At 39.2% G+C, this 27,717-nt stretch overlaps 1 protein-coding gene across 3 annotated transcripts in view; it reads right to left on the reverse strand.

Moving 5' to 3' along the window:
- Positions 1 to 27,717, reverse strand: part of KCNQ5 (potassium voltage-gated channel subfamily Q member 5) — a 303,789-nt gene that overhangs the window by 60,067 nt on the left and 216,005 nt on the right. For all 3 annotated transcript variants that reach the window (XM_056343358.1, XM_056343356.1, XM_056343355.1), the window contains exon 3: positions 15,944 to 16,070. In XM_056343358.1, coding sequence (XP_056199333.1) covers positions 15,944 to 16,070 — 127 coding nt within the window. The remainder of the gene's footprint in view (positions 1 to 15,943; positions 16,071 to 27,717) is intronic.

Raw genomic sequence — 27,717 nt, forward strand, 5'->3', positions numbered from 1 at the left:
TATGACCCAGAAAAAAGACACAGCTTGTAGTGGTCATTTTTTGTGAATAGTTCTCAGGACAGTTCATTATCCTGGATTTCATGTTACTCTTGAAACAAACAGCACGCTGGCTCCGTGGTGTTATAGAGGCACTGGGCTCCGCAACTGACTACGAGCACCGTGAGTACTTTGACATGGGTTCTGTCTGCTTACCACGGCACATGTTGTGCTTGCGTATTGCAGCACAGCGAGCGATTATTCTTGTTCGCTGAGGAGTTTAAATAAATTTTAACCCAGATTTACAACAACTACATACAAATAATTAACAACTTTCTATTCTGAGTCTCTAAGAGGTGAGAGTGGTGGAAGGAAGGGAATGACCACCATTTTAGTTTTTCTAATACCTCTTTGTATATCAGTCCTTCCAGTGGCTTCATCGTGTTTATTGCTATTCTCGGAACTTTCTTCAATTCGCCTACAATAATCTCCACAGCTAGCTGGCTGGGACTGGAGGGTATCATCTAATCAACATAGAAATGTACTTCGAATTTTAATCAGACGCTACAGCACAAAGTTAAAAGAACACACATGCTGGAGCACTGAGCATGCCACAGCATAGAAACATGACAACAAAAATACATTCAATGGGCTCTATCCTAAACCGGTATAAACTCGCAACTTAAAGCAGTTTAAGGTATAGCCTGATGACTGATACTTGACTTAGGCCATACATCTGTACATGAAAATAAGGTTGCCCTTTTTCAGATTCCTGAAAGAAAAGGTCTGTTTATACAAACTCATCTATAGGAAACAGCAGGCTTTTTGCACAGCCTAGTAACGTATTTGGCATTGATGTATTTTATGCTCCTGTAGGCTAGCTGAAGAAAAAAAAGCAAAAAAAAAGCAAAAAAAAAGCTAAAGACATTCATAGAATTTAAGGCTTCTGAATACCCTAATAGAGGGGTATTCAGAGAGGGAAATAATTGTATCATTATTCCTTGAGCACTTGTTGAGAAAGGTCATAGAACAGAAAAGGTCACTTCATCATAAATGGCTGCAAAAATGCTTTTAGCTTCAAACAAGATATTAACCTTCCTTCTACCGGTTCAAGAGGGCAAAGAATAAAAATCATGGTTAGAATATGCTGCAACAGTTAATTTGAAAAGAGGCAAATTGTAATGTTTTTACCAGGTGGCAGTTCCTTTGCCCTGTGGCTAGTCCTCTTACTATGAAATCAGGGGGATATTTTACATAGTTATGGCAGAAAAATTTGGTCTAATATGGGCTGAACTTCCAGTGACCTTGCATAAGTATTTACCCCAGAAAACAAGAATTTTTGACATTTTTATCTTTAAAAGGTCCAGAATTTTAACTTGATTTTTTTTTTAAAGGATTAAACCTGTAATTACATCTCTGAACATAGAGATGGTCAATAGTACCATATTTAGAAAGTTGATGGTTGTTGTATTTTGCAAATTATCCCATTGGACGAAGAACTATTTATTGATAAAGTACAACTCAGTATGTGCAAGTCAAAATCTGAAAACTGGATTTTTAGTCTACTCTGGAGACATATGGTCTTTTGAGGTCACCTGAATTCACCCTCTGAAATATGACGCACTCAAGCATTATTCTCCACCTATTAAAAAAAAAGGTTTAATGTCATCCATTGAATTATATCACCTGAACATCTCTAGCATAATTTGGAATAGGCAGGAAGCTGAGTTCTGCTCCTCCCACAAAAAGCTGAGCAGATTTACAGCAATAAGGCCTCAATTTTACAGAGAAAAAAAGCCTAAACCCCACCACCAACAACAAAAAAACCCCAAGAAATATGAGATAATCTGAGTTTTGCATATACTAAAAATAATGGTGCTCAGGATCTTGAGTCCTGGCAAAATTTGCCTTCAGCTATGTCTGAATATAGTTTTCCTTTGTGGTCAGGGATCAGATCTCTCTGCTCAGATGCCAGACAGGTTATGATTAATCGTCACCTACTAGTAAAAGTAATTGGCAGGATATCTTCAGGAAATTCTTGGGATGGATGTCGCTGTTTGATTTTTGCAGATGTTGTTGTCACTCCAGCCAAAAGGTCTTTGTGTTTTCAAATATATAACACACTCTGGATGGAAACCATCTTAATTGACATTACAGGCAAAACAAGCTGGTGATTTCGCTTCCTTTTGTAATCTTTTTTCAAGATGCAAAACAACGTGGTATTTTTAGAAGTAGGAAAGTGAAATAGTTTTGTGTATCAAGATAATTCACAGAGATAAACACAGATGAGTGTGAAAATTGACTTTTATTGCTGTTGAAAAACAGGAAGATAGGGATGTGTGGCCGTGGCACACAGAAGAGAAAGAAATCATAAAAGAACGTGTAATAGTGTCTAGGCAGTGAGGTGGAATTAAAAAAAAATAATTGAGTGGTTACTACTTCTACTCTATTGATTTTTTTTTCCTTCTAACACTGACTTCAGTTCTAAGGAGTCCACTAAAACTGATCTGTACATAAAAACTTGCATTTTTCTTACTCATTAACTGAGCAATACTTCAGTGAAGACATCAAATGAGATGAACCATCTTGAACCCTTCTCTCCATCTATAGCTTTCATTTGCAATGTATTGGAATCATCTGAGTAAGCAAAATATTTTAATGTGAAATGAAAGTGACCTCTTGGAAATACACACATCTTCCTAGGATACATGTTAATTTTATACAGCCAAAGTGGGTCTATTTAGAAAAGCAGCTCACCAACATTAAAGCTATCTTTTCTGGCAAACAGAAAATGGTAGGAATTGAAATAGAGCTAAATTAAAATCTAAAATATGCATATAAAATAATATACAGTATTATTTACATGATATATAAAACCTATATAATACACAATAATGAAATATAATATAAAATATATGTGTATTTATATTGTGAAAGCACTACTGTGTGGTGTTTAGTTGCCAGCTGGCATTAAACCGCCAAACAATACAATATAAAATAGGTTATGTTTCATGTATTTTCAGCGCCATGGAAAATAAACCCTGCATTAAATGGGAAGCATGCTTTAGGAGATCAATTCAAAGGTTTTATAACTGTGAACACTGCGAAGATTAGCTACAGCACAGTGTCCCGATGCTGAAACTCCAGATTTGATGACAGCCCCCCAGGTCTGGTGCTGGGGGCGAGGTGCGTTCTGCCAAGCAGCTGTGTGCAAAGGGGGCTGTACCCCACGGCACATCACTGGCCAGCCTGGCTAGAGTACATGGAGCCCCAGATCAGGCTCAAGCTGTGTGGGACCTCACCCTGGCACCGGGAGGCACAGGGTACCTCAGGTACCCGGCAGCCGCTCGGATGAGGCTGGCACTAACTGATGGATGCAATACGGCGGCAGCGCGGCTCGCTCCTCCCCGGCACACTGAACAGAATGAATAACCGCATAAATCCCTGCCGCCAGCCGCCAGCACGCGCGCACACACACACATAGACAGCGCAAAGCGAAGTGGTTCAGGGGAACATAAGCTGAACTTGGCACCTAAAACTGAATTCATGCACCCTTCTGCCTGTTTGTTTTTAAGCTGGTCCCATGCTTAGTGTATTTCTTCAGCCTATCCTAACCAAAAATGGTTAGTTTAAGATTTCTTGCGTCAACCACAGAAAGGAGCAGCATAATCTTTCTGCTTCAAGAAGGAGAACTATCCCATGTTTCCTCTGTCTAGGAATACTCCAAGCAGCACCAGTAAATCCCATTCTTCACAGGCACCTTAGTATGCCTTCTCTACACCTTGAGTACAGCTCTTTACCATACAGTGCAACTGTATGTTGCCCCCAAACAAAACGAAACAAACCCAGAAACCAGTCAAAGACACTTGTTAGTAAAGCTAATCAAACACAAATTTGGACTCAATAGGTCAAACAATTTTTGAAACAGAAAACAAGGAATATTTTCAAAAAGTCAAGATCGGACATTTTTTAGATGTGAAAACTAAATATTCCCTCATGAAATTCCAGAATAAGGAAGTTTGGTCAGATTTTTGTTTTTGTCATTTTTTAATCAAGATTTATAATAAGATCCTAATTCCTTCCCCAAGAACAGATCAACTGATGTTACTCATTACTGTGCCAATGTACTAAAAATACATATACACTGTTCCTGCATAGAAGTAGCATACTTGCAGACCATGATGACAAATATATCAAAATAATGTCATTTTAGCTTTTGTTGTAGATAGCCAGAATATTTCTCTGTGGGCTGAGAATGACAATAGCTCAAAAAATACTGGATTTTAAATTGTAGTTATGGTTACCATTTTTTATTCAGTTTGGATAAGAATAACAACATTAATGGGAACATTTCACCTGTCTTTGTACTGTTAGCAGTTAAAGTTCATGGCCCTGTTGAGTACACACTCTTTCCACAGGCTGAGTAAGTCCTCAGCAAACATCTTTATATTATTAAAAGCTGGCTCAATAAATCCTAAAAAACTCAGGGCCTCCTGCAAGCTAAGATTAAGTTCAGCTGAAAGGCTTTCATGGACTTATACTTTATTACCCTTTGCCAATAATTGATCTTTAACAGTATTAATATGTACCTACCAGAAGGAACAGAGAACTATTTATTCAGTAGGAGTTTTATTTGGTTTTAAGAGAGGCTGACAGAGACACATTTAAAACTGTGTCTTTGACCCAGTGTTCCCCAACCCAATTTCTGTCCAACCAAAAGAAAAACCACTGAGTAACACACGCAGACCCTTCCCATAAATCTTCACTTACTCTGCCCAGTAACTGTTTTGTGCCCTGGGAAAACAAGGTTTGCTATGTTTGAGGCTTTGTCCTGGGTGATAGTGGACCTTAGTGAAAAGCTATTGTGGAAATAAAAAACCCTGGAGATTTCTGGAGGGGAAGGCAGCAGGGGGGAGAGCCAGACACACGCACACACCTGATGAATAAAGAGGCTCGTTAGATTGGACTGTAAAAAACCCACAAAGTTATCAGCGAGAAAAAACCCAAATAACTACAGGCATGGCAAGACTTGTGTTTGTAGAAAGGGCTGAATAATTTATGATTGGTTAGTCAGAAGACAAATATGAGATGGCAGAGGTATGCAAACTAGTGGAAGATAAGAAGGCCTGCTGGATGCCTCCTCTTTACCCTTCCTTATAAAAGTGAGATCAAAAGACAATTTAAATCTGATAAAAAGAAATACGACATGCAATTAACTTGTAAAATTCATTGCCACAGGATATAAAGGAATAACCAGGGAAAATTAAAGACAAGATTGGATGTTTCTCCCTGAATTGCTGGAATTAGATTTTTCAGGGGATCCAAATTACTGTATGAGTCAGTCACTGACTACCCAATGTCCAAACAAAAATATTATGTGATTGGCTATTTGGGCTACAGGTTTTAACATCTTTTTTAGAGGTGTCTGGCACTATTTGGCACGTGCAGACACCACCAAATGGGGCTCCTATGTGATCCAGCCCAGCAAGGGAAGCGGTGCCACCTCTGTGTGGGGTCCTTGAAACCACACAGGTAGGAATCTATAAGCACAAGGCTGCACTTTCGTGGCATTTTCAATCATACTCTTAAAAGCTCAGGGAGGGGCAGGTGGACAGGGTGTCTGGAAGTGGCCATCTAACACATTCCCGGGTTGTGCATAAAGTGCAGGCACGCAGTGGTATGGGAGTGGAAAGGCCAAAAAATCACTCATGGGAATAGAAGAATACTGGGCATGAGGGTAAAAGTGTACAGGCAAAACCTGGAAGTGAAGATGCTGAAAAGAGCAGAGGAGAGAAAAGCGTCTGCCTGAGGGATAGGAAAACCCTGTTTTTAGGTGGAGAGAGAAGAGACAATACTAATTACCTGTTCTCAGATTCACAGGGTGGGGGGAAACTGGAGGTATCCAGTATCTAGCTGAGTTATCTAATAAAATAGCATTTATTTTATTTATTTATGTTTATATTTTTATTTATTAATTATTATACATTTATTTAATTATTAAATTAATTATAAACACACACACCCCCATTTAAACCCCCAATTAAAATATCTAATGAATAATCTGAAATAAGCAGGTGTTGAAGGCAGGAACATGGGTCCCTCAGTGCTGGCTAAAAGAGATTAATTCCTATCTTAAGTTTTCTGAGCTGTTCTCAGGAGGCATACAGCTCTGCCCTCTGCCTAAAACCAGAACTTGCATTCCTATCCTACACAACTGTTGTGGATGTCCGCACAGTGTGAGTGACTGCTGGGGCTCCTCTGTTTCTGTAAATACAGAGTTTACTTGGATGATGCCAAACGAGAGATTTCCATCCAGTCTCTACCTGCAGCTGCTATCCCACCTCCAGTTTGTGGGTGGGACCCAAAGAGGGACTACTGTGCCAGCAAGAAGCTTTATATGATTTGGAGAACACTAGCGTGGGGCACCTTGCAGCCTCCCGTTGGACCTCCTGGTGTGGGAGATGTGAAGAAAGATAAAGAAGCTCTGTTCAGCGCTTGTCTGAGATAGGAAAAAACCTGTAATCTGGTTAGCACTCTCACAAATCCAACCGGAGGCAATCCAAAAATGAGGTCTTAAATACAGTAGATGTATTTGCCATTCTGTGTGACAACCTCTCCGCTCTGCCTCACGACATTTTCATCTGAGAAGAAGCAGTGCCCAGCGTGGGGGTCTCACGAGCAGGCTGAGCTGGCAAAGGGGAGCTCTGGGGCCAAAGGGACCCTGTCTGCACCTTGGCTGCTCCCAGGATGGTCACATCCGTGTGTTGGAGCACCAGGACTGGGCGGTGAGAGGGTGGAAGCAAGCGGCTGGAGCTGCTTCTTTCTGTGGCAGGGATGGCTTAGGCCAGACTTAAGTAAGCATTTACAGCATCATGGAGCTCACACAGGTTGATGTAAAATAGGTCTGGTGGACACCTTCCTTAGATCTGTGATTGACAGCAGTATCATCTACCAGTGGAAAGGCCAAATCCTCACTTTTCAGAGTTACCAGCACAAGCCTAAAGGTTAAAAAATGTAATTTTTCTTCAAGAGGAGACTACAGGTTATGGGAGCCCAGTGCTTAAGTGCTGGGGGTGGGAAGCGAAGGGAGGAAATTTAAATGTGCAGAAGACGCCTGATTTGCCATCTAGAAATATGCAAATATTTCTACTTAGCTGTATTAAACCTGAGATATATTGTAAGTCTATTACACAATGTAACAATGTCATTACATTGTCAAATCCTTCCTAATCGGTCTATTTAACACAGCAGCTGTAAAAGGGAAGAATTAAAAAATCTGTACTTCCTGTCTTGTACACAGGTCTTTTCTAATGTAGCAGTTGGAGTGCAACCATTTGAGGCATGATGATAAAAACAGAGATGTCTTGCAATTCCCACTGGACTACTGTGCCCATCAGTCACTTTAGCAGTGCTGGTGGCAGCATGCAGTTTTCTGAAGGGATGTAAAGGAATGAAAACATCTGTGAAAACTGAATTTCTCCAAGCTTTGTGATCACTAATAAGCTAGCTGTGAGACTGGATACAAACACCTGGCAATCAATTTGACTACACTGAATGTAACAGTGGGCAAAGCTTGTGTTTTAAACTGTCAGCATTGCCAGTTAACAAATTAAAGCTAAGAAGATAGCAGAAAACTGTGTTTGAAGAAACAAACACTATGTCTAAAGCAACCGAAAAATGCCTGTGTTGCTAAATGACAGTACATTCAAGCGAAATGAAACCACTGTTTTTAACTGACTGTACCTACAACCCTTTCCCTGGAAATCTTGCTCACACATGGATGACTTCAAGAGAAATAACCTAGTCTTCAGCCAAGACAGCAATAAAGTCATGACATTCAATAGGCATAAGAGTAGTAATTATAAACTAAAAGCACCAAAGAGTTGGAAAGACATACTGCAAATGTAAGCTAGCAGCATGCTGTCTGTTGTTATATGCTGTAGGCTGAATGTGAAAGGAACAAGGCGATCTGAGCACAAAGATTAGTAGAAGTGTAATTACTACAGAAGAAAGGTGAATGAGGAAATCAATCACAATACAATACCTAGGGTGATCAGATAGATCACCCTAGAGACTGGACATCAGGAAGCATTTCTTTACCAAGAGCGTGGTCAAACAGTCCTAGAGAGGTCGTTGATGCCCCAAGGCTGTCAGTGTTTCAGAGGCATTTGGACAATGCCCTTAATAATATGCTTTAACTTTTGGTCAGCCCTGAAGTGGTCAGGCAGTTGGACTAGACAATTGTTTTAGGTCACTTCCAACTGAAATTATTCTCTTCTCTTCTCTGCTATCCTTTCTCACTACATTTCCCCCAGTTGCATAGCGCTTTCAAACCATTCTACAAAGGTTCCTGCAGTATATGCCAAGCCAATAACTCTGCTTAAACCTCCCCAAATTTTTTCATTTGGACAGGGGTGAGGCTGGGACACCATGAGACAGCACAATTTGTTTAACTAACATTTGCAAAAGTAGTTAATCATGGCTCAAATAGTCAGACTGACAGTTGTCTAATGTATTACACTGAGGCATTAACACTGAAATTTATGTTAACATGCTGCTAAAGCACCCCTAAGTAAATATAGGCATGTAGTAAAATAGAAGACACACTGAAAGTAGCTTTTAAAATCAAGCAGCACTACAAGCTGGGGATATCACAGTGCCGTGAGAGGGTATATATGCCAAAGAGAATAATGGGCAGTTGGAAAAGTCTGAAATAGCAAACACCTAGTTTAATAGGATGCTATTTTGGACCAATACGGAAATGTTCCTAAGTGATTCAGATTTCTGCCTGGAGAGCATAACTCACTGCTGCAAAAGCAAAACTTGTACAGCCGTGGAAGCAGCCATTCCTTTCACAGAGGAGCTATGGGGAAACAGCTGATGATGATCTGAGGTGGGAGTTATAAGGAATGTTATACAACAAAGCAGCTGATCTGCAGCACATCTAGAAAGAAGCCAAGAAAGCTGGGTATTTCCTTGCATATCAATTAGAATCTATCATGCTATTCACTTGCTTCATTATTTTTTTTTTCAGATGCTAGAAATTATAAAATCTGAAAACCAAACCAACTATTTCACTACTTTTGAGACTCCAGATGCTGAGGTAGGCAGGTAAGTGAATTTGGCACAATCTGTCTACCTCTAACTTCTACATCAGCGCTTACATTAACAACTGATGTTTGGAATGGAGAATTTACACGTATGAATGGAAATCTGAGCAACTATCTTGTCTATGGATATGATGGGAATGCATTGTAGTAAGGCAGGATATGAACATCTCAAATCGAATAAAGACAAGTGGCGAAAACAGTATTTCTGCAAGTATCTTCATATACTGGCTATCTCTACTAGCAACAAGTTTAAAGCCAGTCCCTAAAAAATGTGAGCAAATTTGAACATATCGAGTCTAAAACCAGAAAATTCTTGGTCAGGCAGTTGCTTACCTCCTTCTTACTGTACATTGCCAAGTCACTGAAACCTTGTGGCTCATAAGCATAATTGGAAATTCTGTACTATACATTTACAGTATATAATATTTTGTAATATATAGTATTTAACAATATTAAGTTGCTAATATTATTCTTGCTGTTATTAAAGATATCTTCTGAGATTCAAATACGAGAAGTCATCAATCATTTGAAAGACTGCATAAATCATTTACAGAATATGGGTGAGTATGGACAGAGAACCTCATAATTTCTAATTCATTTGCCTGTGACATTTGACTTTAGGACACATTCCTAAAAAAAGTGAACTGAATTAGGAATCGCTAAACATTTTACTGCAGGCACTGAGATATATTGATCTTACTCCATATTGGAATGGACATAACCAATTCAGGCTTGGGAAAATATCTTTAATCTTCTAAGAAGGTAATTATAATATCACAAATGAATTCTTTTTAGTACAAGGTCTCTGGCTTTTAACAGGCTTTCTATTACAAACCTGTCTTCATTCTTGGATTTTTCACATCTCCAGTGCTCTAACCTATTCAATCTATTCTGGTGTGTATCTCTTCTAGTTTGTACTGCTGGAATTGTCTATTTGCAAATGACTGAATAGTCTTTGGGTGAACAAAATCAAAGTTTCTCACGTACCAGATGACTACAATTAACACCAGACAACCGAGTAAACCAGCATCTCTCTCTGGACCAATTAAGAATTATTTATTGATATTTGGATAGTTTCAGTGGGGCTGAGAGATTGTAATTTCCTGCTCCAAATCTCCCAGAGCAAGAATGTAACCATACTTTCCCCAGAAACCAGAAACTGTATTATTGGCTATTCTGCATGTTTGGGAGAGAAAGTGCATCTGATTTTGATGATGAAGAGAAGAAGATCTAGACTGAATATAAAATGCCTTTCCCCAGGAAAAGAGAATCAGTTTGTTTCCATGAATTACTTTGATTTCAATTAATTGACACTTTTAAATAAAAAATCATTTAATCAGAAATCTTACACTAGCCTTGCTGACTTCCTTCATCAGCAGATATCTCAGCAGTTACACAGAATATGGATGCAAAAAACCCGCAGCCCTCAGATCGAAACTTTGATCTCCAAGCCTCATGAAGACAAAATGTGATACTCCCCAGTGGGAAAGAAGTCACTAGACACACCTCACTCAGGTTGCCTAATTCACAGTAGGCACTCCTCTACTCAAAATAACATGGTAGTGACACTAGCATAAGATCAAAAAACCCATGTCAATCAACAAATACATGCTGTTGAATTCTTTAGCGTATACCAGAAAGAAATTTCAACGTGAACTGCATCATACCAAAGCAGCAGATTTCTTTTGAATAGCAGACATACACCACCTAGAAAGAGAAGACCAGAGCCTGATGACTACTCATAGCAAATGCTACCTTACTCAGCAGCGAAGGTACAGTCAGTGAAAGCAAATGTGAAAGAATATAGCCCATAGATGATATTCAAAGGACATTATCTTTCCTATGCATTTCTAAAAACTGCACTGCCAGGACTGTCAGACATGAAGATATGTCACTAGATATTAGTTTTAAAAACCTACAAAATGTGGGACTGATTTAGCCTAAAGAGCACATCTGTTCATTGCACATAATTATGGCTGATGAAATTATCAGGAAATTTTGATTTCCAGTCTTACTACTACTACTACTACTACTACTACTACTACTACTACTACTACTACCACCAGAGTATTTTCTAAAGTGAAGTGGGCAGAGTGTTCCTGAGATGAGTTCAAGTTGGGCTGGCAGGAGAACCCACAATGTGGAATTTGCTCCTGCTGGAACTTGGTGTTGCTGGGATTTATAATGAGATGTGATGTGAGATGTGTCCCCTTGGTCGAGGATACACTTAATTACAGACCATAGCTGGGTTATTTAGAGTTCAAATTACACTGGAAAGGGGCTGTTTATATTGTTTATCATGAGCAGCAGATTTACTGTCTGTCTGTATTTAAACTATATAATATGTCTAAATACCAAGGTGACAGACACACAATGTATCATTACATAAATATATTGCATTAATTCAAATTAAAGGTTCAGCAGATCTTGTAACACACTAGATATGGATTTGTTTACAAAGGTTTGACAAAAGTGCCATATGATAGTTCATTACCAGTCTAATTAATGAAAAATAGATCCAGTAATATGCAACAGCCGCTGCTGTCACTTAATGCTCTGAAATGAGGTTTGCCAGCCATGAAGTTCAAGAGCCTGATTGCAGATAATGGACTTAAGCTTCCTGTTGGGAATTTGTTCATTCTGCAGCCTCAACAGAATTTGAACTTGTGACTTTTCCATCAGACTGTAGCTTGACTAGAGGTAAAATAGAAGCAGCTGTGGGGAAACTGCTAATGGACTAACTGAAACACTTGAAACCTTTTACTGGGCTGGACCACCAAGCAGCCTAGTTGCCCTAGAGAACTGTTATATGACTAGAAGTGGGCTCAAATTTAAGGTGAAAAAGTTCTGAAACAGGAGTTTCAACCCCCAAATTCATATCTAGGAGTTGCACAAAGCTTAGGCACTACAATTCACTGCTTCCAGCATTTGAAGGGAAGTGTGCTCTTGTGCTTTTCGCTTGCCCTTGCCAGGCTTCCTCACGCAGGAGTCCCAAAGCCTCCTACAGAGTCAGTGGAGAGAAAGAAGTTCCTCTGAAAGCCCAGTGGACTTCAGGCATGCAGGTGAAACTGGTAGGATCTTCATTCTTCTGACCCCAGCTTGTTATTTATTATTCCTCATTATTTTTATAACATGCCACCATGTGGGAGCTGCCCTCACAGACTGAGATTATATTGTGATGGTAAAACCTCTCATACGCACAGGACAGTGGCCAGAAGTTTAATTTTGTCAGGTCACATGCAACTGTCTTGGAGGCCCATTGCCAGGGAAAAGACAATGGGCTCTTGGTTTACTTCAGTGTCCCTGAATGGCTTGACAGGGAGTGGATGCCATAGTTTCTTCCTGATTAGCAGACATGTCCCCTTTTATTTCAGGGATCTTCAGGGAGCACAGTTCCTCCTAAGGCACAGGCAGACACGGAGTTCTTCCCAGGTGTCGGTGTCCCTGGGCCCTGGCAGGCAGCAGTCAGGAGATGTAGTGCCTGGATTGCTACTCTTCTGCGCAGCATAACGCATCAACACAGCTCTGCAGTGCTAACAGCCAACCTTCAGCCTAACATGCCTGGGAAATTTAGGATTTGCAGAAGTAAGTACCTCTTTTAAGTACATTAAGTACCTGGGATGGTATGTTGTATGCCCTTTGCATTACGTACACAAGCTCATATACAATCAGAGCAAATGAGGGATGGCAGGTAACTCCTGACGGAACAAAATACAAATGAAGGTTTAATACTACACTATTATTACCATCTTTACAGAAATAAACAAGGGTACAAAACTGTCAAATAATGTGATAGATATCATTACCAACCTGCTAGCACACAGCGATGCTTCATGAACTAATTTGTCAGGGTAGTGACATTTTAGGCATACTAATGTAAGCACAGAGCTTTCACCCTGAATAATTTTTTTCTGGTTATTAACGGAAAAAAATCAAGGCTGTCTGAATGTGACCCTTGAGGCAATCCTCAAATTTATTATTTCTAGCTCTTGGGCCATTCCCCTTATGTGATTTGTGTTTGATCACAAAAATAATCAGAGAACAGATCTGCTGGAGATGTATAGCAAATTTAATTAATAGTAAACAGACTAAGTCTTCTAAAGTATTATTGTTGCACTGTAACAATAAGCAGAAAGAATAACTGAATGGATGTATAAGTAAATAATCGAATGCATGAAAAGTAATAGGCCAAAACTGGCCATGTGCTTTTAAGGAGACCTTAGCAGTGAGTGCACTGAGTTCCCCCTGCAGCCATCTTTTCTCCAGGCTGAACAAGCCGAGGTCCCTCAGTCTCTCCCCACAGGGCAAATGCTCCAGCACTGACCATCTTGGTGGCCTTCACTGAACTCAATTGAGTTTATTCACATCTTTCACGTGGGGTGTTGGAGGGGAAAAATGGGGTGCAGTATCTTAGGTGCCGTCTAATGAGTGCCGAGAAAAGGGAGATAATCATGTGTCTTTATCTACTGACTGTGCTCTGGTTAGTACAGCCTTTGCAGCTAGAGCACGCTTTGCCACGACTGCAAAGCCAAGGTGTCAGGCAAACAGCTACTTTCTGTAGCACAAGCTGCAAGATAACTTGCTAAAGGTTCTTCCTCAAAAGATTAAACCTGGAGAGATGCTGAACATCAGAAACTCCCTTCGGCGATGCTAAAGTCATGGACAAAAATCAATTAGCAGAAGACAGACACAGAATAATTAATGGCCAGAAATTCAAGCTACTTGTTTAGTTTCCAGAAGCTCTGCTAGTAGCTGTACAGTGTTTTGCAGAACAAAGTTCCCTTTTCATTCAGTGCACCAGCATAGGAAGACGTCCAGAAGCAAATAGCTGTTGGCTACTAATTAATTCTGCTAGCAAGTGGTGGAGTTGCAAGGGGGACAGAAGATGCTTTCAAGACTAGAGATTGCCTATATGAATGTAGGTGCAACAAGAAGAGCAGGTGAACTACAGAGAAAGGAGAAAGAAACAATCCAGTAAACTCCAACACTCACGGAGGCCCATGGCAGGAGACCTGGCTGGACTATTTCATAAACAGTAGGAGGGTAGCTATGAGCTGCTTAAAGGAAAGGGGGAAAAATCTACATCAGTCACCCCACGATAACTTGCAGAGTTTTGGACAAGGAAGAACATTTTCTGGGGATCAACACCTCAGACTGAAGTTAATCACTGGCAGAAAACTTGCCAGCTGAATGGAGACAGGAAAGGGAGGAGAAACAAAAGCTGAATTGCACAGATTGCTAGAGTTTCCACACAACACCATTTGGGAGAGCAGCAAACCACTCCAGGATGTCTAATGCTTCTAGTAAGTTCACATTCTTTAAAGATCTATGTGTTTCTAGTAAGTTCTAAATGGCTGAAGTAGGTTAGTTTTACTAAATTGTCAGTCTAGTGCTTTCTTATGATTGTGTGCTGACAGAGCCTGACTGCTGCAAAGTTTCAGGTGCACCACAAAATCTTGGAATAATGGTAAGTCTGGTAAAGGATGGCAGCCGTGTTTGTTGCTGCCAGGGGGAGCGAATGCCTGAATTTCTAGCTTTCCCTTGACGGGTGGCTGGTAAAGGCTGGGAAGATTTTTGAATATTCTTTCCACTTTCGGCTAGTCATGGGAATCTTGGGGCAGGATGGTGACCTGGTACTGGACAGGGTTACATTAGGTACCTCCCCTGCTTGCCTGCCACAAAACAAGCGCCAATTCCAATACCTGCCTTTCCACCTACTCACGTGCCTCGTGCTAAAGATCCTTTCTCCATTGTGGGGACTCCTTGGTGGGAGAAGGTGTGTATTTACCAGAGAATGAGGCAGAAGGCAAACCCTTGCTTTACACATTAGCCCTAACCAGCACACCGGTCTGCTGTGCCATGGGACACAGCATAACTCTTCTTTAGACCAGGGTGACACTTTGTTATTCACTGTTCACACTGAGACCCATGTGTAGGTCTCAGCGGACCCACGGGTAGACCCAGCTACAAGCACATGACTCTGTGTGCTATCTGCTGTCTATAGATGCACAGGAGAATGTGTTTCCTATCCCAGTTATCTATAAGTTAATTTAAGATACAGGCAGATGAAATTAAAGGCTGAAGAGGAGGAAGTTGAGAGAGAAGTTGGGACACCGATATCCTGAAGTTCCACAGATGTTCTGTGAAAAGCACTTCCTCCAAACCATTAGAAAAACCAAGAAATTATCAGATGATTTTGTTAGCTATCCCTGATTTCTGCCTTTATTGGGAAACTGTTTTCCTGCGGATTCTTTTTCGAAGTAGGGTTTTGACTGGTTGTGGGCCTATTCACCATTCTCACGGACAATTTCTACAGCAAAGAAGGGGAGGAATAGTCTCTCAAAATAGTTGTAGAAGATGTATGATATATCCTATGCCAGTCATTGGCAGAGCAGAAACCTGGACGTCATGCAGTCAGCACCAATGTTGTCAGATGTTTCTAGGTAGGTTTTCAAACTTATTGCAGTGTATACATGTCTGACCACAGAGGTGACATAAGGAGAACACAACATATGCACATATGTGCATGGCATCTATGCATGTATATACAAGATGTGTAATATGTCCATTAAATGTATCCAGCTCCCATGATTTTCAGTGAGATCAGCTCTCAACCCCTCATTCTTCCAACATACGTGCCAGCTGTAGGAGAACATAAGAAATATGGACTGACTGGTATTTAGGGACTTTGTGATTTTATAACTAGAGAAGCCTTGGGCAAATGACAGTTGACACAGACCTATTCTGGATTTACACCTGATTACTGTAAATAGAGTCTGATTCCAGTAGTTTTCATTCAGAAGCAAAACAGAAGCGGGTGTTTTTATCTTAAAATAAACTAGAGCTGGGGCACTCACCTATCACACAAAATGGTTTCCTTGCAAAGCGCAGTCTTCCTTGCCATCCTCGGTATCGACAACAGCATCCAGCAGACCAGATACGAATAATAAATTCCAAACCAAAGACAACAATCATGACAAATTCCTAGAAAGGGCAAATAAGAAAAATGCCTGTTACAGATAAAGAGCACTGAAACATCAGGAAACTTAAGACCACCGTGTGTGTCTTGCAATCTACCCTGAGCATCTGATGATCCCAAGACAAACTTGGGGTCCTGCTCCCCAGGATGGTTACACATCTACCCACAGAACACAGACCTCGGAGCTTCCTAGTGAATAGTCCAAGTCTAACCTGAACAACATTAAATATCTGCTAAGATTGGCTACTAAATATGAGACACTGAAGCACTGAATCATACACAAATATATCAAAGCAAAATACTCAGTGACTTCGGATATTGAGGATCAGTCCACAGGTGATTTAGACAGCTAGTGAAGCATACATTATATATCCACATCCATAAAGTTAGTTCTCAGTCTGAAGGCTGAATATTTTGGTAGATACATTCTCATTGTGGCAATATGCAGGTGAAGTGATTCAGATGATGCAGAAGCATTTAGGAAATCAATTTGTTCCCAGAAGCAGGTTAAGATACATGCAAGTGTAATTACATACAATGGGTATGTAATTGTTTCTAAGACAGTAAAATGAATGTTCACACTAGCCATAATGTTCCTTGGACAACTTGTGAATGAAAGCATTTAAAAATCTCGCCTGGCTTGTCTGGCTTCTTTTCACATTGGAACCTTTTTTAAGACTTTCCATTTTAATAGCATCAACCTGTATTTAAGCAATTTTTACTGGAAGAGATCTTTCAGTATAACAGTGAGGTCAACAGAGTTAGAGCAATAGTTTGGAGCTCCATACCTGACGGAAATCTGAATTCCTATAATCTGCAGAGATATAGTACTGGTATGGAACTGTAAACATAGATACTCCTCTGGAATACCACCATAACATTATAGGTTTTGAAATGATAAAATAAAAATTTGTGTGTTCACAAGAAGAAGGAGAAAAATACTTGAAGCAGCTTCTTAAACAGTTCATCAAGAAGAAGAGGATGAAAAGTTGTATTTTATTTGGCAGTTGAATGTATTTCCATGTCCAAGAGAAAGCTGTTCCTTGTCAGCCAATTAATGTGTTATTCCTGCAGGATGAGGACTAGTGTGGTACTGGCAAGAAAGCACTGCAAATGAATTAAATAGAAAAATATTTGCAAGGGAAGGGTTGATCCAATATTGACTTTTTCCCAATAAACAGTTTGCATGTTTTCAGACTGCGAGACCTTACAACTCTACAAGCTAATAAGGCTGTAAATATATATGTCAACTCAGGCATTAATTTACCTGAACCAACGTCACTATTAATATTGTGTCATGTAATGGTGCTTTACTAGCTTATCATTAGTGGCATTACACTGAAACATTGTGAATTTAATTTGCTTTTGCTGTCAGAGAACAATTTGAAAACAGTATTCCTTCCTAAAACATGTCAACTTGTATAACTCCATCACATTGAAAGAGTTATTAGAACCTTCTTCAGTGTCTTTGTTTCCAGTTTTGTAAATCCTATATTGAATGCCTAAATCACAAAAGCACAATGAGGTCCCTTTGGTAAAATGTGGCTAAAGAAAATGCCATATTTTTTGTTAGAAAGAACACATGAAAAAATGAGTGTGATGGTTAAGGTTTTCTTTTTATTCATTCTACTACAAGAAACTTCAACTTAATTCCATGAACAGAGCTATTGCACAACTTCAGAAAGGATTATGTGCAAAACTGAAAAAGTTCTCCATATACTAACAATAATTCTTAATATTTGGCTACCATGTGGTACATTTCCTTGTAGGAAACTCTGTGTAGGCCAAGAATAAAATGGACAAGAAGCCAACTGGAAAAAAAGGAAGATTATGTATTTTAGTTATTTAACTACCACTTTTATAGTGGTAGTTCAATCATGAGTTGTCAAATCTGGTTTACACATTGCTAGATGATGTCTCTGAATTTATGGGAGCTGATGGCAGGCCTCCAGGCCATTTGACATGAGATTCTCCTGATGAAGTCCCTTCTTTGGGGCAGGGGTAAGAGATACCGATGGAAAGGATGCCAGAGAAACATGAAACATTCTTTTCTTCCAATAAAACCTTTTCCTTGTTAAAATCTAATCACGTTTCATTTGACTAAGGTTTGTCATTTCCCTGGAAAACATACTGTGTGTACAGATGCATGAGAAACACCTCCTGCTTTGTAAGTACACTGAAATTGTCACAGGTGCCTTACAGGAGCTGGACACACACACAGGAGCATGTCCTCTCATACTCTAGACCCCAGCAGGGCCTCCGATGGAGAACTGGCAAGAACAGAAAGTACATAATGATTCTGGAAGGACTAGTCTGCAGCTCCAATTCAGCTAAATTAGTATCACAAAACTGCTGGTAGAAGTTGAAAAGAGGTAATTTTTTTTCGTAGTTTATTCTTCTGGTTCCTATTAGTGCTATGCAGTTTTGTATTCATCATCTGTACTACCATTAGCAATCACTATTCGCTACGCTTACTCACTTATCCAAAGACGAAAAAAGTCATTGTGTGCAGAAAGCGCATGTTTGGGAGTCCTTGTACTACATGGTGTACTCATGTCAGAGGCAGAAATCCTATTTGTCTCTCACACACAAATGCATATACATGGACTACAAAGAGAAACTTTGTGGACATGTATCTATTTTGAGAGAGAAAAAGAGCAAAAGGATGTTTTCTCAAAAAAGAAAAATTTTTTGGAGGGTGGGGTATGGGTATAAGATTTTTCTTGGACAAATGTTGTGAAATATCTTTGTTCATTCCTTGAGAAAAACAGTTACTATTTCTAACAACTCTATGAATTTATGCACAGTGATATCCTCTCAAAATTAACTGAAAATTGTCTGCTTAAGTAGATTTTAACAACAGCCACTGTAGTTATTGTAAGTGAACTCAGATACAGTAAATATGGCTCTGTGCACTGGAATGCTGAAAGAACTGCTGATTGGAAAAACACTATATATGATTTTCTTCCACACCTATCAAGTTTCTGGAGGTTTAAAAATACAGTATAAGCTTTAATAACAGAAAAGACATTGAACAAAGTGGAGATGAGGTTTCACACTTATTTTTGCACTTTCTGAAATAGCCATGTTTCAAAATGATCCTTATATCCTGGTGACTCCTGCATCCTCAAAGAACAAATTTTTGAAGGGAATACATACCATTAAGAATAAAGTCTAAAGGAAAAGGATTTTCCTAGAAAATGTGAATGCATTTTAACAGAACTCTTCACACTATTTTGTACTTCATGTATTTTGGATTGTTCCAGGTTGAAACCAGAGAGAAACAAAGAATCCCACACCACTGTGAAAAAAGTAATGTTTTAGTAATCAGTGCACTCAGTCACAATGTAAAGTCCAATCTCTGTCAAGGTTAATGTAGGCCAGGGAATGACATTATTTTTTCCTATGGCAGCTGCACAGTCATGAGGTTCTTGGTTGTCTGTGGACAAAAGTTGGAACGACGCATCCCAAACAAGATCAGATTTTTTTTTTTTTTTTTTTTAGATTTCATTTGGAATGGCTTATTACAAAATTAAGCCTAAATCTAGGCTTTTAAATAACTTGATTTTAGTTCCTTAGCAATCGAAACAGAAAATCAGAACATAATTGGAAAGGCATGTGATGGAAAAAAATCATTAGGCCTCACGATTTGTAGGCTTGCTGTAGAAATTATGGATTATAAGTATCTCTGTCCTACGTATAATATGATAGAACCTCATTAATTTTGGATTACTTATGAGATATGAATAACAACATTTACATCAGAATGGGAAAATCCTGCTCTGTTGATAAATCTGGCCTCCTTCAAAATTCAGCAAAGCTATATTTGAACTGATGGGCAAGTTTAGCTTTACTGGAAGCTCAACCCCTCCCTTCCTAGGTCGAACAGGGATGCCTTGGCCTTCGCCATTTCTTCCTTTTCCCCTATAGTGTCATCCTTTTCCAATCACAGCTGCATCTGGTCCTGCACCACAGTTACCAAATCTGTAACTTTTCTGGCTATTTAAGCTCACAGCATGCACAACCCACCCACCCACCCTACAGTAACTGACATGGCAGATGCATTGGTGGTCCGGACAGTGGAAAGTCTTCCTCCTAAAAGCATTGTTCATCCAGACTGATGAACTATTCATTCTGAAATGGTTCTGCATACACAGCTCCAGTTGTCACAGGGAACTATGCATATGCAGGAGAAGCGAGGCTGGAGTGCCAGTGTTCTCCTGAAGTTTTTTCCTTCTGTGTGTGCCATGGGAACAATGCAGGTCACACAGATGGCAGGAAAGGAATATAAGAGGTCATCCAGAGCAGGTTTCTATTAACAAAAGGCCCTGGAGGACTGTAATGAACAGGGTTGATAATTAATTAAATCAAGCATACTTAGTACAATCGAGCTATGATGAGCAATTTTTTTTTTCCTATCTAATTAGGGTACAAGTGATGATTGGTTGAAATTGCCTACATTAATATGCTTATCAGGTATTTGTCAATGATAAGGATCTCCCTAAGCATAACATTCTAACAGTAAAAAAGCGGTTTTATCATAGCTTTCTTGTTCATTAATGTAACTGCTTATTAAAACCGAAAATAATTTGTTGCTGCTGAAATCAGGTGCTTTGGTTGTAGACTGTCATTTCTGGGAATCAGAGCTATTTTTGAGATGAGAAATGACCAAAACTGATCACTCTGTACTCTTCTTCTAGGATGCTCCTGGTTACTTTGCAACGCGTAAATGAGCTGAGGTTTGGATATAAGAAATCTGCCCACAAGACAATGGCTCTGCTGTGGTTTTAATTACATTTTTTGTATGGAAATAGATATTTCTTGTATGGAAATTATATTAAGTATTCTAAAGGCTAGTGAAGTAGGATAACACAGCTGCAGGCTGATGTAAGGAGCTGCCTGCCTTGAACTCATAGAAGAACTGGGTCTACAAGTGACATCATCAGAAGCCCAGGAAATGGGCTAGAATAAATCCAATTAATTCCCTGAAATAAGCGTTAATAAGGCCACAAGTGTTTCCCTGCTGAAGACAACATCTCTGCAGCATAGCTGCACTGCAGATGCTTATCTGGTGTAAATCAGCACAGCCTCACTACACTCCCAACAGCAGGAACAGGAGGAGTTATGTCATCTGATAGTGCTCAGGAAGGGTCCCTTCTTCCCTAAAAACCCATAGACAAGGACTTCCAGTGTTTTCAAATCAGTTGGAAAAGAGGGAGGATAAACATTTTCTAGTCCTTTAATTTAAAGCGGACTGGTTTAAGAATGTTATCAGCTGCTAAAATCTCTTTATGGTGACACATGAGTAGTTGACACTATTAAAACAGCGATGCTTTATTATTCATGGTCAAAGAGGATGAGATTGTTTTCTCATTTAATTAAAGCAAGAACGTAACACCTCAGCTTCTGCATTCCTCTCTCAAGCGAAAAAAACCCTCTACTGATTGAAAGTACTGAGCACCAGAGTTGGACTCTACACTTTAAACAGACACTATCAGGAGGCAAGGGGGAGCACAACACTAGTCCGTCTCAGAGAAACTTGAGGAAGGTTTGATGCAGAAGCTGGAAAAGTAATAGAGGTACTTCTGTTATACCAGCCAGTTTTCAGACTAAAGTGAGCAGATACAAATATGTGCATGCTTTATAATTTAAAATCATGGTATAATTTGAACACATTTGTATTATTCCTGGTTCAGGATCAGAAAGGGAGATCTTTGATCTAAACAGCTAACAAATACATCTTACACATGCATACGTACACTTAAGGAACTAATGTTTTAATTCTTTCCAACTGCAGTTTAGCAGTGGGAGAGGCAGCCATAAATCTGAAAACATAACCCTATTAGTGGCACATAAATAGCAATCAGAGACTTCAGTTCAGATCCCAGTACAATACACAATAAGCATGAAAAGAAATTTATGCACGCTTTTATCACTTATCAGTTTTATAATGAATGTGATACTTTGACAACACTTGCTTTTCCAAATTATGATTAAGATTTCCCACGTTGATTTTATGTTAATAGAGGATTATTGAGAAATCACTTCTGTGCCTTTTAATCTAATACACAGCTACAAGTCTATTGATATAATATTAAAATCCCAGTGATACGCTTAGATTTAATTAGCCACCTCTTATATAGGACTTCTGCTGCCCAACCCTCTTTTAGCTTTTTGTGTTTATTACTTGAAATGGCATCTATCAGTCATGTCTCTTTACTCACTTACAGCAGAAAAAAGCCCAGAATCTTTATGTCAAGTAAAACCTGTTTTGAATCAGTTAGTACAAGCACACACTAGAATTATGTAGCTGCTATTTAATTATATTTTTCTTCATCTCTTATAGAGTAAATACAAATATTTACCGTATTAGACCCAATACACAATTCCTAGCACTGAAACTGCACTAGCCTTCCTCAGCATCCACGAAGGACAGACCCACTTCTGCCTTCCCAGATCAGCAGACCCACTTCACACCACCACCATGGACCAGTCGCTGAGGATCTGCTGGTGCCACAGGAACGAGTGCCACAGAGGTGCACGGGACAGCCAAGCTCCTGGCCGCTGGCCATCATGGTTGCTGTGATTGCCATGTCAGCGCACATGCGGGAAAGCACATCCCAAAACTCCTTTTGGCTTTTGGTGGACATGGTTCTTCTAGGAAGACCCTGACGATCACTGAAAACACTTTTTCAAACACTGAAAAAGTCTATCCTGCTTTTCCCCAGATACAGGATCACCCTTAAAGATGGTGTTTGCCAGCCATTTGCACTCACTGCTTTGTGCCGTGTCATTTATTTATGTCGGGTACAACTACGCTTCTGAGAGAATTCCCGAAAGCAGAAGATAGCCATAAAACTCATACTATAGAAAAATTTTCTACTTTCCAAACATTTATATCCTGCTTTGAGTTTGTTCACATTTTCTTTCTCAGTAGTGAGATATCAGCATTAAATGGTCTCATTTTGGTTTTAAAATTATCCACATATTGAAAACGATGAAGCTCTGCACAGCTGTACCCAGGCCTTTGCCTCTCCTTTGTGATTTCTTCATGCATTTTTTTCTGCTATAGTCACATTTTTGATGTCACGTTACAGGCAGACAGTCAAGCACATGTCTCTAGCAACACAGCTCCCAAATCTTCCTTTTGAAATCTTTGTGAAGAATTTGCTATCTTTTGCTGTGTCCAACAGAAATGCAGAATGGGAGTCAGAGCCAGTACAGGCTCCGAGCCCTTTCATGCTCTGGTATCCATGTTGATTTTGTATTGATGGGAGGGGTTTGGTCTTAGCATGTTTGGCAGTTTTAAATCCTAGAGACTCTGCAAATGATATTTGCTGTGTTCTTTTTAAAATGATTTCTTCTGGCAGTTTCCCAGTTTGCAAAGCTCATTAACAGAGCTTCCCTAGGAGTACATCAATGCATGTTTTGACCACCAGGAAACCTATGGGCATCTGGGGTGATATTCACTGAAATGTTTCCAGTAAAACATTTTCAGAAAGCGATTTTAAGAAAGTGTGTTCTGACAACTGGCAACTTTTAGCAAACCGGACTTGGGAGGCACTGTACCCAATCTTATGCTTTTTGTTAAACATTTATATTCCTTATAAGTTTCCTTAGGTTCAGTAAAACATTGACATTGTCCCCTCTTTTCAGTCCAATAACTAGACTTTGAAAGCCAGTATACCAAGGCTCATGTTTTACAAATTCTGCCATTTGCTGAGTGTTTTGCAGTTTTTCCTATTATCTTTTTTCAACGCTTATGGAATTTTGGTCTCTTGGAAAAAGAAAAGAACACCCCCTTCCACATCCTCTCAAAAACATACATATATCTTTGTGAGACATTAATTTCCTGTGATCATATCTTCATATGGTACAATCAGCCAATTCCTGTCTGGTTCAGCTTTGATACCAAAGTTATTATCCTGTTCATGGCATACACCCTTTCCTTAGGCACTCCATGGAAGTCTACAAGTCTAAAATGGCCAGTACTTATTTTGGTAATTCATCTTCGTAGCTCACCCACAGTTCATGGTCCTCAAGACTGGACTTGGTTTGAGTGTGTCTGTCTATCTACCGTCACCTACACATTAAATTCTCTTTGGACTTTTGTGTTATAGGTATGTCTGCTGTGGATCCTTACAGAAATTTTTAACATTTGCCTATATTTTGATACTTGCTTGACTTCACAGTTTTTACATTGAATCTTGTGAAGAGATTTCTCCTGTCATTTGAGGAGGGTTCACATTTTGGCTGTAGCAATCCTTGTCTTCACATGTTCTGTCACATCCGTGCAAAGTGACTGACTGGAATGCGGTTTCTGTGTGTTACTCAGATGGTGGGTGTTCCCTAGGTTTCCAAACAGCTTTCACATCAATGATATTCTGCCTTTTTCAGCATTCTTTTCCTTTTGACATTTAGTGTTTTGTAGACCTTTTTCCTTACGTATTATTTATAACCATGTACTTTGGCTTTCCTCTGGAGACTTATTCTGAATTTCCATTTGGCAAATCCGTATTTCCCTAACAAGGGTCAGGTCTGGATTTCTGATAGAGTTTGATATTTACCCGTTTTTACTGTTGCAGTCTAAACTGTTTGTTGCCTATTTTAAGGAGGTAGCTTTTGCTCTCCATATAACAAGTTTAGATTCTTGTCAAACTCTGTCAAAAAGCCCATGAAATTCAATACTGCAGAGTTTAGCATAAACTATTACAAATCTACATCTATAGAAACTGTTACACTTACAACTTCAAAGTAGATTCCCATGGCACCTTGTTATCACTTAAACTGATAAAACCAGGAGGAAGACATGACCTAGAAGAGCAGTTGTGCAAGGAGTGCTGCTCATTTGTTCTTAAAGGAGGTCAAGGACAGCTGGTTCGGTCCTTTAGCACAATGTATAGATTAGCCTAAAAGGAGATATGCTTTGCCCTCCTCAAAGAATTATACCTCTATTAATCTGAATCCTGACATCCCACCACTAACATCTAATCCTCCCCATTTTACACTCCCAATCTCAAAATCCTCCTAGAGATACTGTTTTATCCTAGATAAAGAGGCCCCTTAAATGGCTGGCTAAAAGTCTCTTTTCTGAATAAGATGGACAGTCCTTTCCATCTTAAGAACACATTTTCCACCTTTGAATGCTAGTCCTCCCTGTGTTGGGAAACAAAGGGAATCAGAAACCGATTGTTCGCAGTACTAGTATCTTCTTGCCTGACTATTTGCATATAACCATATAATGCCATGGACATTGGCATTATATACAATGGACCATGGACAAGATAAGCTAAATAACAGCTTATCGAATCATAGAATTATTTAGGTTAGAAAAGATCTTTAAGGTCATCAAGACCAAGTGTTAACCCAGGACTGCCAAGTCCATCACTAAACCATGTCCCTACGCCTTGCATCTACACATTTTTAAAACGCTTCCAGGGATGATTCCACCACGTACTAACGCTTGAAATTACGTATATAGGAAGAGATAACAAGAATACAAAAGAGTATAATGTATCTATTTAGAAAATCAACACTGGCCTTCTTACTACAGGTTAGTCATTTTAATGTTAAAATTGTACCAGGTCGTGAGTTGCATTACGTTTAATACTGCTTGTGGGTTTGCTATGTCCATCCATCTTTCTCCACTGCATAGTACCACCCATTTCTCTATACATGCCCTGTTCATTCAGAGGGAATGGAAAATGTGATGGATTGTATTTCAACCAGCAGCCATTGACTTGCAGCAACTCCAGTGATTTTAATACTGTACAGTAAATGCAGATTTCTTATTGGAGTGTAACTGGTTGGTAGTTCTGCCTACCTGGGAAATGCTCTGGCAGCGACTCTGAAAGTCTCTCTTGCCTTCACTGCATTTTCTGTTGGATGCTGTAGCACTTGAGGTAACCATTCATAGTTATCCTACCTTCTTTAAGTGATTCAGTTATGAGATTTTTCTATGCCCCAACTGCAATCACATATAATAATACTGTTTTAGTCATCTTTAGTAATCAAATGCATTTAAGCTTTCCCAGCAGAACTATAATATATTGCATTTTTAAATACAAGAGAATATTCTATTCAATGTGTGATTTCTCATTCTTCTCTTTATAAAGGTTATTTCTGCTTAATACAGAATAAAAGAAAAGAAAGGACAAAACATTACTGACAACGTAATCAAGCCCAGAATCGTATCAATAACAGGCTTATGCCAGTATTGAGATGTCTTTATTCTCTGATGTTTTTGAAGTGTATCATCCTCAGCACTGTTGACAATATATTGATACCTTTACAGTTTCATGTGCGGTCCAATGTTCCTTTGTTAGGAAATAATTTTTTTTGTTATATTTATCTCTCTCCATAGCTACAGTGTGTGCTTATTTGATTTAGAGCTTTGCCGGTTGGTTGGGAGTGCCAACACTGCCTTCTGACGGAAGAAATACAGCTCTGGGGACATTTACTGGTATGTTTTTAAATAACTTCACCTTTTCTTTTACAATTTTGCTTTCTGTCAGACTTCCTCCTAATAACTTTTAGTTTCAGAGAAGTGCAGCCAGCACTTACATGTCCAGTAGGACATCTGCTCTGTTTGCACAAATATTCTCAAGCAGTTGTGATGAGATCTAGTCCAAATTTTTCTAATAACAGTCAGCTCTGATTTGGGAAAATCAGTAAACGTAATAGGAAAGTAACAATTTAATCAGCAAAGACATGAAATTATAAGGTAAGAATATCTTCTTTCAGAGCTAACAGGTAGTTTATTATGGCATGGTTGAAATGTTATCACCTTATTATAATATTAGTGTATATGAATGCAAAAAAAGACGGAAAACATGAAATCTTTGACCTTATCAACATTACATTTTTCTCTTTTTTTCTGCCTTTGATATCAGTGCTGTATATCTAACGTAATTTTTCAGAGATTTCTATGCAGAAATTTTGAAATTTCAAAGCCATGCTTTGATTTGGGATGAAAAAAAACATTGAAAATGAGTATTTCCTGAGAAATACTGTTTCTGAGTTTTGACAAGCTCTAGCAAACTTGAAAATCACTGACTTTTTAGCTCAGGTATCAGTTAATCTGTTTCTCTTGGGAGAAGACTCAACAAAATGGCACTAACATGTGGCCTATACTCTACCCTTATTAGAAATCTATCTATAATTGAAATCTCTCAAGATCATTCAGTTTTTCCTTTCATGCCTTGTTAGCTGGTCCTCCAGAGCCATCCAAGTAGTCCTCTGCTCCAGGTCTGGTGTTTTTTTATCAAAGCATCACAAGAGAATTCAATTTCTGGGACAATAAATCTAACATGAGAATTGCTACTTTTTTGAATTGAGCACTATACATCTCCTTTTTTAAATCCATTCTGCCCAGCTTTAAAATTTTGTAACATATTTGTATCATTACATAGCTGTGGATGGATGCACTCTCCTAGAACAGAGACAAATTGAATATGCGCTTGCCTGCTATGGGACAGCTATACCCCATGCTTTTTAACCAATGTTCATACTCTAAGTTTCTTTTCTGAGAAAATGCTAGAAGAGAGAAATATTAGGAAGATCTTAATTGCTAGAAACACTTGATACAGGCTCCTTTTGGATTCATGTAAGTGACCACAGTACATGTGGAAGCCAGCCTCATCTACTGCATGC

Source organism: Falco biarmicus, chromosome 6, assembly GCF_023638135.1.
Source record: "Falco biarmicus isolate bFalBia1 chromosome 6, bFalBia1.pri, whole genome shotgun sequence".
NCBI lineage: Eukaryota > Metazoa > Chordata > Aves > Falconiformes > Falconidae > Falco > Falco biarmicus.